Source organism: Corvus moneduloides, chromosome 3 (genome assembly GCF_009650955.1).
Source record: "Corvus moneduloides isolate bCorMon1 chromosome 3, bCorMon1.pri, whole genome shotgun sequence".
NCBI lineage: Eukaryota > Metazoa > Chordata > Aves > Passeriformes > Corvidae > Corvus > Corvus moneduloides.
In genome coordinates this window covers 15,480,312-15,498,683 of record NC_045478.1, presented here as the reverse complement: position 1 = coordinate 15,498,683, position 18,372 = coordinate 15,480,312, and the positions used below count along the sequence as shown (strand labels likewise).

The 18,372-nt window shown below is 45.4% G+C and overlaps 1 protein-coding gene across 4 annotated transcripts in view; it reads left to right on the top strand.

Moving 5' to 3' along the window:
- The window catches only part of GRHL1 (grainyhead like transcription factor 1), a 41,596-nt gene that overhangs the window by 13,163 nt on the left and 10,061 nt on the right, over nucleotides 1–18,372 (top strand). For 2 of the 4 annotated variants that reach the window (XM_032104296.1, XM_032104295.1), the window contains exons 9-10: nucleotides 11,410–11,568; nucleotides 17,063–17,114. In XM_032104296.1, coding sequence (XP_031960187.1) covers nucleotides 11,410–11,568; nucleotides 17,063–17,114 — 211 coding nt within the window. Of the gene's footprint in view, nucleotides 1–11,409; nucleotides 11,569–17,062; nucleotides 17,151–18,372 lie in introns of all 4 variants that reach the window. The other 2 variants (XM_032104294.1, XM_032104293.1) reach the window with 1 other exon arrangement.

Sequence of the window (18,372 nt, the reverse complement as noted above, 5' to 3'; positions counted from 1 at the left end):
GGAGAGCTTGGCTTGGGGGGACATGGGAACTCTCAACAAAGAACACAGGTCCTTCTTTGGAGCTGTGCATGCCATGCTTTGCAGGAGGAGCAAGGGCTGGTGTCACTGCACGGAGCTTGCTGTCACCACAAACTGTGCTCTGTCCTGTACAAGGGCTGTGGAGAAAATGTTGTATGGGGACTGCTGTTAAGAGTTCAGCTCTGTGGGAGACGTTTGGGATGCTTGGTAGACAGCAGTGAGGAGTTGTGTGTATGCTGCTGCTGAAAGTGCTGCTTTGCAGCGTGTGGGGGACTACTTGTGAGGCTGATGTTGGGTGCCAGGATTCCTTTTTCACCAGATTGACTTCAGTCAGGTTGAGAGGGCTGGCAGGGAGGGCCTTACCTGCTGGAGGATGCTAAAAAGCTGGCTTGATTTCTAAAACATGAAGCACTTCACTATGTGAACAAACAGATGATGCTTCAGAAGAGCTGTCAGAAGGAGTTAGTAAGTATTATCCTGCTGCCATAGTGAGTCAAACATTTGACAAACCCAGGAAGTTGGTGTCCACGAGGTATGCAAAGACTTAGGATTTGCACACAGAGTGGATCATGCAGACAGAACAATGCAAGTCCTCAAGGAGCTGGAAGCACTTTCTGCAGCTGCCTCTCTGCTGGCTGAGCCACTCTGCAGCAGCAGGGATGGGCCACTAACCCAGGAGCAGGGCTCACACCTGGTGCTGAGAACTTTGTGGCTGCCCCAAGGAAAGCCGTCCCTTCCTACCAGGTGGCTGTTGCTGAGTTACTCTACAGATCCCTGAATGAGTAGTTTCAGTCTGTTGCCAGAAATTCAGAAATTGCCAGTAGCATCTTGAAAAGATCTAAGGACCCTCATGGTGACAATTCATCACGGGGCTGAACTTGATGGGACGAAGTGATGTGGGGAGGTGTAAGAAAGACTGGTTTTGTAGCTACAGAGGCAAATTTGCTTCCAGATTCACAATCTTAGTGTGTGAGATTCATATACTGTGAGTCCTGGTTTGTAGGAACTTTCAGAGTGGACTATTGATACCAAATGTGCAAGTCTTGACTCCTGGGATCAGAATCATATTAAGACAAAAATACTCTCAACTTCAGTACTTTAAAAAATGGCATTTTTAGCAAGTGCTCTGTGTGTTTGTCTGTTTAACTTCAATTTTTCCCTGAGTAGATGTGTTTTGTCAATGACTGAATTTCTCACCAGTAGAAATTCAGCAGTTCTTTCTCAACTTCTGTGATCTTATCAGGAGATGTCTGAGCCAATTTCAACAATTTTTATTGCATGGTTCATTTACCTTGTATGCTCTTGCTCTCTCTTTTTTCTTCCCTCCCTGTCCCCCACCCCCTGATAGCAGTCTTAAAGTATATGAAGAGAGCAGGGCATAGATAGAGCTGAGTTTCTGATGTTACAGAAATTCCTTCACAGTAATAAATACAGTGTTTAATATCTAATAACAGCAGAAGTGCTGCACGGACAGTATGTTTAACCAGCTAGCAAGCCTTGATTATTAGAAATTTGCTTCCTGAGCCCTGGAGTTACCTGGATCAGAGCCAGGTGATTCTTCTGGGCTTGCTGTTTCTCCCTCTTGCTTTTGCTTCCAGTTTGCTGTGGAAATGATTTATCATGTGCAGCCATGTCAAATGGGAGGTGATGAGGCTCTGTGTCTGGGATTTCTGATGTAGGTACTCATTTGGGCACGCAGGGTGTGTGTCAGATTGAAGGCAGAAATAGCATATTATCCCAAGGAGTTGCCCCTAGCAGCTCTGGGACCAGGTGCTTGCTTTCTTGGGGGGATATACAGGAATATTGCACCTCTGCCACTTTGTCTGTTCAGGAGGGTGTCACCTGCCTGAGAGCACTTTGCCAGTGCCCTTGGGCCACTAGGGTGGTTTAGTAAACTGCACCTTTCTGGTGAAGAAATGTTCTTTTCATACAATACAAGTCATGTGCTCCTACTGTTGCAAGAAAAATTGTGTGGATTTTGCAGCTGTGGATTTGTGGAATCCACAATGGATGTTTGAGATGGCCTCAGTAACAAGTATTTCCCATTTCCCAGTTGCACTGTGCTGGGAGAGCCAAGAGCAAGGCCAGGGCTCTGGTCACTGGACACATCGAACAAGCCTGGCTCTGCACGGCTGCAGTTGTCCCACAGCTGCCTGCGTTGGTGTGCTGCTCATGAGCCCTTGGGTGTAGAAACCAGGAGTATTTCATGCATGACAGACACTTCCCACTCTGGGACCAGACTGTGTCCACGGATTTCAGAGCAAATGTGCTCCTCTCTGGCAGCTCCCCTCTGCCCTCTTCTGTTGTTTTGGGACATCACAGGAGCTGCTGGAAGCAGCTGCTTCATAGCAGAGGCTGGTTTAAGTATTCTCTGATCTTTGCAAGTGTGTGTTCAAGCTGGAAAAGGGCCCAGGATTCAAAGCCTTCTTGCTCTGAGACAGTGAAGGGAGCTGAGGGTGGGGAGGAGGGCCAGGCTTCGAAAGAGGCAAGCTGCCCTGAAGCGATGCTGTTGAGATTTGAAGGAGAGTGAGGTCAGGGTTAAAAAGATTGTCAGGAGACACTGCAGAGTAGGGAAGCAGTGATTCAGGTGGGTTTTCAGGTGTCTGTATTAGAGGTGAGGTCTGATCCCATCACCTGACAGAGCAGGGGAGGGGAATAATTGAATGAGGAGACAATCATGCTTTGTGAGAAGAAAAGGAAAGAGGGTGAACTGGAAAATTAGTTGATGAACTGGTGAGTTGTTGAATGGGATATTTAAGAAAGCCAGTGTAGCTATTCAGTCAGCATCCTGCTTGAGTGGAAGCATGATCCAATGAGTCTGACAAGATGTGTAGCTGATACTCACTTTCATGCAACAGGTAATGCTGGAGTTAGCCTGAGGCTTGTGGAGACTTCAAACAGTTTCCCACCCCATGCTGGATGTCTGCCGTGTTGGGCAGACAGTCGAGGTGGGGCTCTTCCCCTGCAAAGAAGCTTTTAGATGTCTGAACACAAGCTCGTCATCTTCTGTGTCTATGACTTCATTAGGGACAGGGTGTCTAGAGGTGGGATGCAGCTTTCTCTGGAGTTGTCTGCTTCTTCTTGTTGACTGAGCAGGCTTGGCTGTCTTTGAGGTGTGGGAATGTTAGAAGTAGGGAATAGGAATCCTTGCAGCCCTTTTTGTGTCTTTGTCCTCCATATCTCAGTCAGGAGAAGTGTTTGTAGGTTCAGGTCATGAGTTTTTGAGGCTGGGAGCCATCTCTTCCCAGGTCTGTACAACATGCCAGGCTCTCCTTTTCTTGGTTGGTACCCATTAGGGGCCTTTTAATGAAAATTGCCGCTATGTGTGTGGTTAAATGCACATTTCATACTGCTCTTCATAATGTTGGCTGTTGTTCTGTTATCTCTGCTGTGTTACCCGTTAGTCTGTGAAGCAAATTCTGTCCCATAAGTCTGGCCTGGGGACATGGCCTGCTCTAGGTCAGTGGCACTTGAACAATGTGGACAGATTGGTTTCCCCAGGGTTAACTGGCTTTGCCTGGATCCTGCTTTGCTCAAATCCTGTCTGAGCTCTTGCCCTGTGGAGCAGGAGTATTGGGGCCTCTTGTTTGAAAAGGGCGAGTTGTTGTCTGCACAGTGACTGCAAGAGCCTCCCTGCCCATTTCTGTAGCTCTAACAGGGCAAGGATCTGTGCTTCCCAATGGGTCCCTTCTGAAAAGTTGCATTGCTTCCAGCAGCTCCCAGAGAAGGGCCCCTATGGAGGTCTTTGGTCTGGCTTGCTTTAGGCTGGGTAATGGGACTGTAGCCAAAAATGATGTCACTGCACATTAAGGGTTCTATTGTCCTCCTACTCTTTCCTTTCCTCCAAAAAAAAAAAAGTATTGTAAGCCAGATACTCTGTGTGAAAAGACCCTTTCTACTAAAAAGGAATACATGGTGAATGTAACAGGCATTTTGAGCTAGAGACTATCGTGACAGAGCTTTTTGCTGCCTTTTCACCAAAGGGAAGATGATGTGGTATCTCTTAAGTGATGCCCTGAATGATGGAGCAATTAAACAGTGCTTTTTTTATTGCTTTTACTTTTTGTCCAGGAAGAGTGGAATGGTCCTATATTATGGTAATTTGCATTTAATTTGGGATAGCCTGTCAAAATAGAACCTTACGCAATGAGGGTGGTCGTCTCGGCAGATCCTCCCACATGTTGGCTGGATTATTTTCTTTAGAGGAGTTCAGTTTTTGGAGAGGGTGGATCTCTTGCTACCGCTTGAAGTGAGGCTGGGCGGTACACTACTGATTTATTTTAAGAGTTTATTCTAGCATAATCCTCCCTTGGTGTTCACTGCAGGAAGAATTTCAACTTTTTTGATTGATGAATATTGCATACATTTATATGGATGCCATTGTAATGAAGCAGCAGTCATATGCCTCATTAAAGAAGGTGTTGCCACCTTCAGCAGCATTGAGTAGGTACAGGTTTGGCTAGTTGGAAATGAAACTATGAAATGTGATGAGTCAAACATACTTGAAGGAAAGAGATTGGTATGAAGCCAAGGCTGCAGACCACAAATACTTTGAGGCACAAGTACACACAGCCTTTGGAGCAGTGACATAGGAAAGTCATAGCAAGTACTGCTTACCCTGCCTCTTAACACTGACCTCTCCCTACTCTGTCCTGGGTTTTCTGAAAAACAAGCATCTGCTGCCCTTGATTTTAAGCATTACCCACTAGAAGCAAGTTTTCAACTCAGTATTTTTTCTGAACTTGGTGTCCCAAGCCTCTGCCATTGTCTGGTCTCGTACGAGCTCACAGGGTGTTTCCTAAAGCTGAAAGAAAAATCTCTTGACATAGCTCTTCTACAGAGAAAAGTAGGAGGGTTTGTTTTTTTTTTCCTTTTCCCTTTTCTCTATTCCTTTTTTACCTGATGGCAGCTCTTTCTTTTCAGCCATTTTTATGCCTTTGCAGACTTAATTCTCTGTGTTGTTTTGTCAGGTTTCGTGTTTTGTCATTGTTTTTGGAGACTTGTGATGTTCTTGTTGATGTCAGGGGGTGTATTGGGGTTTTTTTGGTGGGGTTTGTTTGTTTGGGGTTTTTTTCAACGTATTGTCACTGTTCTTGCTAAACTGTTGTTTTTACTTTCTTTCCAACCTATCTAACAAAACCTGGCCCAGCAGCTTTATCTTATCAAAGTGTGGGGTGGGAGGAAGCATCAGTACAACTGGGAACCATTATCCCCAGGTTTCCCACATGTTGCGAGCAGAGACATTGCTATATCTCCTTGCCTCAGAACAGGTTGGAATAACAATCAGCATTGCTCTTTGTGAGAAAGAATATGTATTTTCCTTTCATTACCATCCCTTTTTGTTTTGTTGATGCAGTAAACTTGCTAGGAGGATGTTCTTTATCTGGAGGTGGATCGTGTTTCCCACTTGTCATTCCTTGACGTGGTGTGGGACCCATGATGGCTTCTGTGTCAGTCACCCAAATTGGGATTGGTAGGTTTGAATGCAAACTAATTCCCCTGGGCTGCTAGCAGGATGGTGCTGCGTCTGCCTGAGTGGAGCTGGAGCGGATGCAGCCCTATCACCCATCTGCCAGACAAGCCTTTTTTGGCGTATCCGACCCCAAAGGCAGGAGGCGGCTGAGAGAGCCCACAGGTGCATGAATTGCCCAATTTTTTTATCTCTTTCCTGGCTCACCTTCTGCTGATGCAAAACCTGTGGTGCATGTGGGAGGTGAAGAAACGAATGTGAGAGCAGTAAGATTAGCCACCTCTCAGGTGATCTTACCAAAGTGTGGGTTTGGGTTTTTTTTTCTTTTAAACACAGAAGAGTCTTCCCAGCACTGCTTTCTTAGGACATGCCTTCGTGGATGTGTGCAGGCAGACCTGTGCTTGCCCTGCCTGCACTCCAAGCTGCCTGGCTCTCGCCCAGAGCCGATCCTGGAAGCCACATAGCTACATTGGCACAAGGTAGTGCCCAGGCTGACAGCTCTGCCTCTCGAAACGGCTTGGAACTCTGCTGGTGTACTTCATAATGCTTTTGGACTGGAGATGTTTTGCATCCAGCCAGCTTGCAGCATAGATGAGAGACATGGGGACAAATTGTTAGAAAAGACTCATTTTTATGTTTCTCTTTGATGTTTGTATTTGTCCAAGCCTTTAAAGAAACCATATGATTTCAGCTATCAGCATTGAAATTGCCAGCTTTGAGCTTCTGGTTAATTTTTCATTACAGGAGGGGAAGATACTGCCTTTGTGTCAGGAAAATGGTCTCTAGACCCACTAGAATCCCTTTGCCTACTGTATGTTGGGCATAACATTGGAACTATTTAGCGAAGGTCAAGAAAAGTAGTATCCAGCTGCATTCCCTGGAAAGAAGCTCATTGCAGTTTAACCTGTGTCTGGTTGTTGTGTTGTAGGCTCCAAACTCTGTATTCTGTACAAACGCAGTAATCCAACATCAAAAACATCCTGACAATTTGTTGAGTATAACATAGACTGAATATAACACAGCCTGGAACTTCTCCTGTGAAGACAGGCTGAAGAGTTGGGGTTGTACAGCCTGGAGAAGAGAGGGCTCTGGAGAGACCTTAGAACACCTTCCAGTACCTAAAGGAGCCCTAAAAAAAAGCTGCAGTGGGACATTTTCAAGGGCTTATAATGATATAGAAGAAGGGTGAATGGCTTCAAACTGACAGATTTCGATTAGGTATTAGGAGGGAATTCTTCACTGTGAGGGTGCTGAGGCAGTGTAACAGGCTGCCCAGGGAAGCTGTGGATGCCTCATCTCTGGAGGTGTTTAAATAGATGATCTTCAAGGTCCTTTCCAACCCGAACTATTCTGTGGTTAAAATGAGAGGCTTTTGCCTCCTAGTGTGAGAAAAGAGCTGAAGTTTTTATCTGAATTCTCAATATAGAATGAAATATCCAATGGACTTGGATTGTTGAGTAAGGTCTTAATCCTTTGGGCACAGAAATATAAAGGAGCATAAATAGGAGGAGATAATACCATTTACCTGCCTTCTCTTGAAATGAAATAAATATGAAGCAAGGTGATCAGCCTGGAAAAGTCCACGTCTGCCTGTGTAGGGCCTTATCCAGAAGGATGTACAAGGTAGCCCGGTAGTGTTACCCATGCCTGTGTTTGCTGTGACTGGTCGGAGTTCATGGTGGGCTAACATGAGTTGCTCCCTGTTTCTTGTGGCAGCCCTGGGTGCCATGGGTGAGTACCTACACTGCTCCTTTCCAACTGGGCTTTGCACTAGGGCAGATGAGCCTGCACAAGGTGACATTTCATCTAAAGCTGCTGCATATGTAGCCTTTGGACTCATCAGAATTGCCAGTGCTTTTGTGTGACAAAAGAGTACAGCGTCCAAGATAAACTGCGGAGAAGAGATCTGGGTATGCAAGCCTTCATTTAAAAAAGGCATCTTTCATCTTGCTGACAGAGAGGTTCCTGCAGCACTTTGATTGCCCTTTAATTATGTCTGTTTTTCCTGGTTTGTTTGAAAGGCAGATCTTGTTAGAAAAAGGTGCTGTGTGGAAAGAACTTGGCTGTTTCTGCTGCCCTTCCTTGAGGGCACATGGCAGAGCTGTCGGATTAATTTTTTTTTTCTGTGTTATTAAAATGGAAGATTGTTTCTCGTGGATTTGAATGTAGGCACGATGTGTTCCTCCCACCTTAGGTGAGGAGGGGCATGAGGGCTTGGATGGTTAAAGCAGACTGAGAAGTCATGAGGTCTGACTTCTTCCCACGCTAACTTTCCAGCAGGATCCCAGAGGAGGTGCTTTAATCCTTCTACCTTCAGTCTTTTGTTGTGTGCAGCTGGGCTGCCCCAGAAGGCTGTAAGAAACCCAGCATGGTGTTGGGGAAAGGAGGCTCTAGAGTGCTGGGGCGAATGCCAAGTGTGGGGGTTAGCAGTTTGTAGCAGCTCACAGTTTTCATGCAGTTTGATTTTGTCTGAGATGCCACTATTGTGGAGCCATTTGCCTCGATGCGTATCTCAGCTTTTGTTAACAAGAGTTAGAAAAAGCATGGAAAAAATCAACAGGAAAAAAAAAAGGAAAATAAAGCCTGTCTTTGGTTGGAGAGAAAAGCCTAGATATATGATAGCCTAGATACATATGTAGTCAAATAGCCTGGACGTATGTAGTCAAATATAGACTAAAGGCTCAACTGCCAAGCAAGCAAAATAACTTGAGAACAGGTTTCTAATCCCTTTAGAAATCTCAGTTTTAAAGAAAATCTCCGTAACTTTTGAGGGCTTGGCTCACGTTTGTAAGTGCCCAGGCTTGACAGTGCTCTATTTTTAAGTGCTGTCTTTATGTTGAATCTTGGGAGGTGAGATGAAAATGTTTTTTTTTAAAGTAACAACAAATCTTAATATAGCTGAGAATGCGGAACTGCCCTTAGAAAAATAGGTTGGACACATGAAAAGGAATCTTGCTCAGCAGGCTAAAGACGCAGAGCAACTTCTGTGGTTCGTTTTTCTTTCTTCTGGCAATTCTGGGGTGGGGATGTAGCTGACGCAGTCACTTGGCCTTACATTTAATTTCTAATGTAAGTCAGATATTCCTGTACATAAAGAACCTGGCTGAAACTGTTTTAGCCCAAACTGGAAAAGCTGTTTGTTAGATTCTGGTTTGTGAAACTTGAGGCAACCTGAAGTTGCTCAAAAAGAGGAGTTACAGGATGGGTAGGGAGAAGTAGATCTCTTTTTGAACTGAAATGGTTTAGTGCAAGCAGGAGAAGACAGGCTGGCTCTCTGTTGCTTCAGAGATGTGATTAGGTTTTAGTTGTCATCTCCTGCCTAGAGTCCTGAAGATTTAAATGGCATGAGAATGAAGTCAGCTGCTTAAAGCCAAAGCTAATCAAATGAGGAGACTCTAAAGTAGGGGGATAATCTTTGTCATCTGACAGGCAATGCTAAATTCCCATGGGATACCTGTGCAGCTCTGCTGTAGTAACATGTCTGTTGTGCTGAGACCAGCTCTTCTACCTTCAGCCCAGTGGGCTTTGTGTGGCTGATAAGCCATAAAAACTGAAAACATTGACCTGAAGTCTCAGAAGAGAAGTGACACCAAGTGCTAGAGAACTGGTGACTGATGCTGCACATTGAATCTTCTGGTGTCCAGTGGTGTGAAACTCATTTGAGGGATTTCACAGAAATTTCGAGGTGGCGGTGGACCTGCTGAGGTGGCTGCTTGGGCATATTTTTCTTAAGGAATGCAGTCATTTTTTCATACAGAAATGAGTTGTGTGAATATTCAGTGTAGGTATATTTCAAATTAAAATTTAAACTGTAAAAATATGCAAACAGCAGAGTTGAGGGTCTTTTAAAAAACAAAACCCCTGCTCAGGGAATGCAATTATTCAGGCTGTGCATACATCTGATTACCAAGCTCCCAAACTGGTGAGAGCAGCTCTTCAAACTCCTTGAAGCTTTCCCCCGGGGTGTGCCAGCGCTGCAGGCAAAATGCCCTTGTAAAGCCAAAGGTAGCAAGCAAAAAGGGAAGCGGGGTGGATAAAAGCATTCAAAGCCATCCTTTGGGTTAGTCTGGGGAAGACTGCGAACAGCTTATTTTAAAATAATTTTCCTGACTGTGATTTGACATGTATTTAATGCTTTCAGAAGAAGTTGTTGTGGAACAACACAGGTTTGGGATGCTGGGACACAGGCTGGAGGGTGAGCAGACATTGAGCACCAGCACACCTTGCGTCCTGCGTGTCTTCCTGGCTTGAGGCCCCGCAGAGGCAGCAGCGCAGGTCGGGGGCTGGGGCTCTGCTGATGTGCTGTGCTGGCCTGGGTTGGGTGGTGTTTCACACGTTCCGTGTCCCTTGGCACAGCAGGACTTGCTGGGGACATTGGAATCTCTGGGATGGTGTGTGCACGCCGAGCTACTGCGCTGCCCTCCCGGGGCACAGAGGCTGCAGGAAGCTGCATGTGAACCTTCAATATTCAGACAAGTCATTACAACAGGAGTCCCTCACCTGCACTATTCTTCCTCCCTGCCCCGAGTTTTTATACAGCTGTGTTATGCATGGCTGGGAACAAACAGTGGTTATAAACTATCACCAGATCAGGGTTTTACATTTCCATTTCCCATCGTTGTTAAAACTGGTGAAGGATGCTGCAGAACCTGTGTGAAGAGGACCTCGAGCACTTAGCAAAGCCAAAGCCTGTAACCTTTCTTTAGTCTGTGTGAGCCCCTGCAGCTCCGGGAGGTGGCACCAGCTCACAGCTGAGACTCGAGTGGTGCTGGTGGAAGCACCGCAGTAAGTGAGCGATCGGGTCCTGGGACGGTCCTCCTGCAAAATCGCTGCGAAGGTGCTTCTGGCTCCCAAGGCTTTGATTTTTTTTTTTTTAAGCAGTGAGTTCCCAGCCTTTATTCTTCAGGCAGAGAGGAGAGGAGCTGTTGCAGGTCTTGGTGGCTCGTAAATTCCTTGTAATTAATTCTTACAGCTTCTGAGATGTGCCAGTAATGTGTCTGTAGAAAAGCCTAGCACACTGCAAGCCCATTATCTAGATACAAAGTACTCTGGTCTATCTGCTCATATCCACTTAAGGACAGTTCTTCTTTCTGTTAAGCAGCATTGGACTTGTTCTCTGGTTGTCTGTAATTTGTGGTTTTGAGAGAGTTTTTTTGTTGTTTTTTCAGGCAGTTATGGAAATGAAATTAGATATGTTCAGAAATGCAATTAATTTTCCCTGTAATTAATTTTTTATAAGAATAATAGAAATGTTTCTCTTGCTCCTACCATCTGAATGTTAACAGGATATTGCAGGTCTTCCTAAGGAATATTCACAGTAGTGTTCAACTTAGTGTAAAGCCCAGAAACCTTCACTGGAATAATGGTGCTATTTCTGTGTTTAAAGATTACATGTTGCCTAATAATTTTTTAGAAGCTTTTAATAACCTTAAGAAAAAAACAACCAAAAAACCCTCAACCAAGTAGTTTCAAGCATAAGCTGTGCTCATGTAAAATTCATGGAAAGATTTGTTTTAACATGCCCGAAGTAACATGAATTTTTGGAAACATGGTCGTGTTCTTACCAAGATGATAATAAACACTGAGCAGTGAGGATTGAGTGTATTTTTGCTAAGAGTTTGATGGCGACATTTGAGAGTTCTTGGGTGGAAAAATGGGTGGAGTCTTACTAAAGTTTGGAGAGTTTGTTGAAATCTATTTTGGACAAAGTGGCTTTGTCCCCTCTAATGGCTTATATAAAGACGTAAAAATGTTATATTGCTTCCTGGGGATTTTACCTGATGTCTCAGAAGAAACAAGGTGCTGCTTGTAGTGGCAAGGGCCAGCATTTGGGCCTTAGCACTCCCTGAGTATCACTTGCTCAGTGGTCAGCCAGGATTCTGTGTGTCACTACTGACAGCTGCTGCTTTCCTCTTCTGCAGGTTTTCATTTCTGTGAACTGCCTCAGCACAGATTTTTCCTCTCAGAAGGGAGTTAAAGGCCTGCCCCTGAATCTTCAGATTGACACTTACAGCTACAATAACAGGAGTAACAAACCTGTCCACAGAGCCTACTGCCAAATTAAAGTCTTCTGCGACAAGGTAAGGTTGGGTCAATGTGCCAGTGACTGTTTTGGAAAGTCTGCTCCATGGCTTAGCAGGTTATTTTGGGTTTTTTTCCCAAATTGTGTCACTTGCTATTTTGGCTCACTGGAAAGTCCTGTGTTTAGCCTTTGCAAGGAAAAAATTTCAACCCCTTCTATTTGGCTCATAGATGTAATGATGACCTCAAATAGATTTGCTGCTCTCAAAATGCTGGAGTGCTAAGTGTTCCTAAGCATTGACTTTAGAGAAAGGTCAGTCAGTGGCAGACTGACAGTGGGAAGAGCCTTCAGCAGGAGAAATCATTGCCATTGACTGGAGCAAGTGCAGGCTTGTCTTTTTGCCCAAGCTCTGTTGTGTTGTTCCTTTTAAATTTCTTCATGTGTTCATGCTGCATTTGTTATAAAAAAACCCCGAACTAGTAATTTGCAGACCTTGTGAACAAAAGATGTACTGCTGTGAGATACAGCAGCAAAGAAAAAGCCTATTTACAAGCTGGATGGGTGCTGTAATTTGACTGCTCTGCCTAATGCATTTAGCACACAGAATTAATGCCTTTCCCAAAGCCACTGTTCAACAGAAGCTGTGAAAGAAACAGCAGAAGCTGCGCTGAAAGCAGCTGTAAAAGTTTAACTGAGTTTGCAAAGAAAGGAAATTTCCCAGTCTTCATAACCTGTTCCTGTCTGAGCAGTCTTTTGAAAGTCCAGGGCAAGTAATGTGTAATGTTATTTCCAGAGAGACCAAGATTGTTGTAGGCTATGATAAATGCTTCCTGGACTTCCCCAGTCCTTTTGATTTTTGTGAACCATGTTGACTTCCTATTTGCTGATACCCTGCTTGATTTGGACCTCTCATTCTTTGAATCCTGACTCCATCTTCATAGGGCGGACTCTTACAGGTGATACCTCAAATGCCTGTCTGTGCAGCCGCAGGGCTGAGGCAGGCCTGTAACCCCCCTCTCCAGTCCTGTGCTGGCTTTGCCCCGGTCACACACTGTGTAGTCTTGCCTGGTGTTCCCCAGGACACCAACACAAGGATTCTTGTGCACCATTGTTCTGTCTCTGCTTACCCCCAAAATACATGGTGCCCTCTGCACTGTGCCCCTGCTGTAGCATTCCATTAACTCACCCTGCCACATTCTGTTGTCCATCTATAGGCTTTTAAATAGGTCCCTGTGCCTTCCTGCATGCCTGGGAGAGCTGCCTGTAGCTGCTGCTGTTGAGATGCTTTCTGCAAAGAATTTACAGGGACTTTAAGATGGCTCTGGAGAGCCTTTGCTAAGACTTGCCAGTAAGCCTAAGAGGCTGGGGTCTCATGAGCTTTCTTCAGGCCTTTATTTTTCCTTCTTTTTCTCTATTCTTTTTCCTGCTTCAAGATGAGATTGAGGCAAGTGTATCATCTGAAGTTTTTTCACCAAAGTAATCTGGGAGTCTTGTGTGCTATCAACCTGTATTCTCTGCAATACAGAGAGCACAGACTTGCTGCAGGGTAGAGGGGAATCTTTTACTCCTAAATTGTCCAGTCAATTACTGACACAATACTAAAATGACTGACAGGCTTGTGCCACTGCTAGTAAGACAAGTTGGTTAATAAAAAGGCAGATGTGTAGTCAGCACATAGACTCCAATGGCTTCCTTCAAGCTATGGCAGAAATTTCAGCAAATCTAGTAATACAGTAATGCCAGTGCATTTTTTATTTCCATTTGGGATTTTGACTTACTCTCCTGCTTTATTCTTCCAGATACTTTGCAAATTGTACCTGAATTAAAAGAGGAGGGAAGAAAGGAAGGAGAAATGTAAAGCAAAATCAGAACAGGATAATAAAAAATAAAACTGAATCTCAAAGTACTTTCCTTTCACCCTTCTCTTCTTTCCAGGTTCAACTTCACTCCCTAATTATCCCCCTGCACTGCTGCAAGGGAAGAGGGAGATGGGGAATGGGGGCTGTGGTCAGTTCACTACACATCTCTGATGCTCCTTTCTCCTCAGGGGGAGGGCTCCTCACACCCTTTCCAGGCTTCAGCATGGGGTCCCTCCCATGGAAGACAGTTCCCACAAACTTCTTCAACATGAATCCTTCCCACAGGCTATGTTTCTTCACAAACTGCTTCAGTTGGGGGTCCCTTCCGTGGGGTGCAGTCCTTCAGGAACAGGCTGCTCCAGTGTTGGTGCCCCACAGGGCCACAAGTCCTGCCAGAACCCTGCTCCAGCACAGACTTCCCACAGAATCACAGCTTCCTTTGGGTATCCACCTGCTCTGGTGTGGGGCCTTCCACAGGCTGCAGGTGGATCTCTGCTGCACCATGTGCCTCCATGGGCTGCAGGGGCACAGCTGTGTCGCCGTGGGCTGTACCACAGGCTGCAGGGGAATCTCTGCTCCAGTGCCTGGCTTCCCCCTTCTGCACTGACCTTGATATCTGCAGAGCTTTTTCTTTCACGTATTCTCGCTTCACTTCTGACTGTTGCTGCAGAACATTTTTTCCCTTTTTTAAGTACATAAGCCCAGAGGCACTACCCCCATTGGGTAGCCAAGTGGCCATCTTGAGCTGACTGGCATTGGCTCTGTTGGGCATGAGGGAGCCTGCTTCTTGGAATAAACACCCTCTCAGAGAAGCCATGCCTGTAGCCCCTGCATGCTATCATACCATACACAACCCCATGTACTTACGGACCCTAATGCTGGCTGGTTGCTCCAGGCTCCTATAAGAGCATTGGCATTTCAGAAAAAGCACGTATTTTCTGCCATGTATTGAATCTTGTGTAATCAGCCAGCTGCTTTAGAATGTTTATAGGACCATTGTTACTATGATATCCACACCTGTTACAGCCCAGAATGTGTTCGTCCCCATGTGATCATTCATACCTGTAGAAGTTCTGTTACCCATATTTTCTTCATGGAGGGCCAAGTCTATGGTGTGGAGGTCTGTTGGAAAAAAACCCCAAACCAACAGAAAATTATGATATTGTGGCCACCTAACACAGATGTCTCCTCTATTCCTTTGTCAAGGCTGTGCTTGCAGTGCCCAGGATGTTTGGTTTTCATCTACTCTTGTGTCATTTCAGGACCTGAGTAAAGCAGTATGGGCATAATGGTATCATCCTGTAGAATTTTATGGCACAAGCTTCCTTCAGGCTTGGCCCAGCAATATTTGGGCTGAGCAGGGATAGGGCTGACCTGTCCCAGAGGAGGAAGACCTCTGCTCTGAATGGTACCTTAGCTGTGCATCCACATGAGGAAAATTAAATCCGGGGTTTCACAGACTACAGCTCGTGTTTCCCTCTGGGATCTGCTGTTTACTCTGGCAGCGATGGGCAGTGCTGTGGGAAGGCTTTCATGGGATGGTAGGAACAAATGAGTGAGATGCTGTTGGAAGGAAATAGTGGGTGCAAGGCTGCTGGAGCATTGATGTGAATGGGCAGCAACGTGGAGACTGTTCCTTCAGTTGCATGATTACAGAATGGTTTGGGTTGCAAAGCACCTTTAAAGGTCGTCTAGTCTAGATCTCCGCCATGGCTGGGGACAACTTCCACTAGACCAGGTTACTCAAAGGCCCCATCCAACCTGGCCTTGAACACTTCCAGGGATGGGGTATACACAGCTTCTCTGGTCAACCTGTTCCAGCACCTCACCACCTTCACCATAAAAAATGTTCTCCTTATGTCCAATATAAAACTACCCTCTTTCAGTTTGAAACCACTGCTCCCTGAGCTCTGCTGGCAGGGCAGAAAAGCGTGTTATCAAGACATAACTTACTTTTTTTTTTTTTTTTAATGTGGGATTTGACATGTATTTACCTGGGCCCCAGTAGCCTGTATCAAGTTGACTTTCAAGCAGGGAATGGGAAGGCAGAGGTTTTCTCAAAATGTGTGCTCTTGCTGAATCAGCATGCTCTCCAGAAGGAAGCAGATGTTGTTCTGTAGCACAGTGTTTGAGTAGCACAACTTTATTACTTCCGCATGAAAGGTAAAAATCAGATCTGGAGCCAAATCTGATCTTTCTGTTGTCAAGCTGAGATGTTGTGACTGCTCTGGTAAGGGATGACACAGAGGAGTTCACGTCCAGCTGTGCTGAGGTTTAGGTGGGATGTCTTCACTGTAGCGCACCATATCAGCTTTATGGGGTCAAGCAAACCTGGCAATGCCTGTGTCTTCGTGTGTAATTTTTTTCTCTTTTTTACCACAGCTGCCTGAAGCTGCTTTTTTCCTTCTCATTGGGTGGGAGAAAAGATGATACATATTAACGTGTATCAAATATCTTGGCTAGTTTTCCTTTTTATTGCTTGTGCAGATGAGCCCAGTGCTACCAGCAGACATAGGCAGCCTGGCATCTATAGAGTGTTGATTTACTGGGAAGTAAGGAGGGCTGCTCCCCTTCTCATGTGCACCATTAGGCATGGATTCCCACCCCATGCCACAGGAGTTTTAACACCTTATTTGCCATAGCTAATCGAGTCTTCCTCCAGCACCATACAAGGACGTGGATGTGTTTTGGCAGCTTTGAAGGGGAGGGAATGAGAAATAAGGGCTTGGTGTGGCCAGATAACTGTTACCTTTTGCCCTGCTTTGCAGGAGGGTGTTGGGAGACAGGTAGAACTTGTGTATACCAGTTTTGGTGATCTGGTGGTAGCACCAGGATTGAGTGTTGGGGATCTCCTGTGGGCTTATCGCTTCGTGCAGCTGGAAACGTAACATCCCTGACTTAACTCACAGTCACATGTGAGATCTGGGCAGAGCTGGAGGAATGACCACTATTCCAAAGCTTCTTCCTTCCTTCTCTCTCTCCATCATGGCTGTCTGCATCTTGCAGAAAGTATGGCAATATGGCACTGTACCTTCTACTGCTTGGTTTGGAAGGCCAGGAACAGTGCAGGCGTGAACCCAGCTAGGGATCTGTGGGTTCCACCATGGCCTGGCCCTGATAAAAAGAGAAGAAATAGTCCCTGCTTTAAAGCAATACACATCTGCAGCTTGAGCTCAGTGAAGGCTGGTGCAACTGCTGCAGGCTCTGTGTGAAATGTGCAGGAGGTATCTTGCGCTTGGTGATCCAAGTGTGGTGTGACTTCTGTAGATTTTAATGACAATTGAGTGAACTCCTAAACTGGGGGAACCTGCAAATCTTTATTGTTTTAAACACTTCAACTATATTTTTATCTAATGCTTTGTACAATTGTTACACAATTGTAAGATGTGGGTATCTTTTGTCATCGTATGTGCATCTGACTTGAAAGAAAAGCAAGTGTTTACATCTTGGATATGGTTGTTGGATTTCATTAGATGATAGGACTCAAAAGTAAGCAGATCTCAGAGTTGGCACACTGGCAAACCTGCAGCTCGGGTGCTGTGGAACTGACCTCCGCAAACACAGCTCTGGAAGAATTGGTGTTCCTGCCTCTGCAGCTGAAAAAACCTCAAAAAAATAAAAATACCTCTCTTTCTCTCTCACCCCCTCCTCTCTTCTTCACTCCCCCATTCCTTTCCCTCTCTTGTCTGACAGGGAGCAGAGAGGAAGATCAGGGATGAAGAGCGAAAGCAAAGCAAAAGAAAAGGCAAGTGCACTGATCCCAGCTCTCAGTTGAATGCCTGTAAGTAGAACTTATTCCGTCAGTATTTTAATACTGGATTTCATTTTGGCTAGAAATAGCTTGTGCAGTAGAACTCTCAAGTCAATTTTTATCCTGTGTGGACTAGTGCTTGTTATAAGCAGTTCCTTATGGAACAGACACTGTGTTTTGCAACACACTGGGTCATTTAGGGCTTCATTCTGTATAGTTGTTTCTGTCCGAGACAGGGTCCTTCTGTGTATCCAATCAAGTATGGGTTGTAGTAGTTGAAGTGGTGGGGTGAGGGTGGGATTTTGGGCAGTGCTGGAGCCCCTCACAATCCAGGTGGCAGTGAGAACAATCTGTTCCAGGTATTTTCAGCTTTATCCTAAACTTAGGCTTTAACTTACATTAAAAATGTGTTTACAGCTCCTCAGCAAGGCCATGGCAGCCTTGGGGCTGAGCCTCTAGCCTCTCAGCCCTATGCTCACTCTTCTAGAGCGAAGTGGTCCTTAGCAAGTAATTTCAAAGTTTCTGCACATGTGAAGCATGTGGAGACCTCAGCACTGTGGTATGTAAAGGATGAAGAGTTTCTTCCTGCTGAGCATCTTCCTTTAGCTGCTGCAGATGACAGATCCTGTCTTTGGATGACTGGTTATTCACCAGCAGAGCTGCTTAGTGGAAGCTGTATCTCCCTGTTCTTCGTTGGCACGGGGCAGGCGCGTGCTCTCACTTGCTCTGCTCCATGTGCTGTTACCAGCCCAACTGGTTGAGCCAGCATGCACCTCTCAGCTCGCTGGGCAGGATTTTCCTGACACAGCAGGTACAGGCTGCTGGAGCAGCTTCAGAAGATAATGCTGAAGGGAACCTGTTTGCTCAAGGGCAGTTGTGGAAAGGGCTGGGGTTTTGGTTTTTTTTGAAATACATCATGAGAGGCAGTTTAGCACACTGTTTGTGTTTCACAAACGTAGTAGCCCCAGCAGCTCCCAAAAGATTACTGTATGCAGCCCTTTGCATAATGGCTGGAAAGGGAAGACAGTTTCAGTACACATTTCCAGGATTTGATGATTTTACAAGAGCTGCTTTCCAATGTTAATTTTCTAGGCTTGGGCTTAGCCTGATGAGCCCCCTATTTTCCTGGAAAGTGCGATCCTTTGCTTTTTAGCTCTTATGTGGGAAGTTTTTGATTCTTTTAAGCCATAAGCAGTTATGCTCACCTCCAGGATTGCAAATGCCACACGTACATGAACTCTTCAACAGCAGA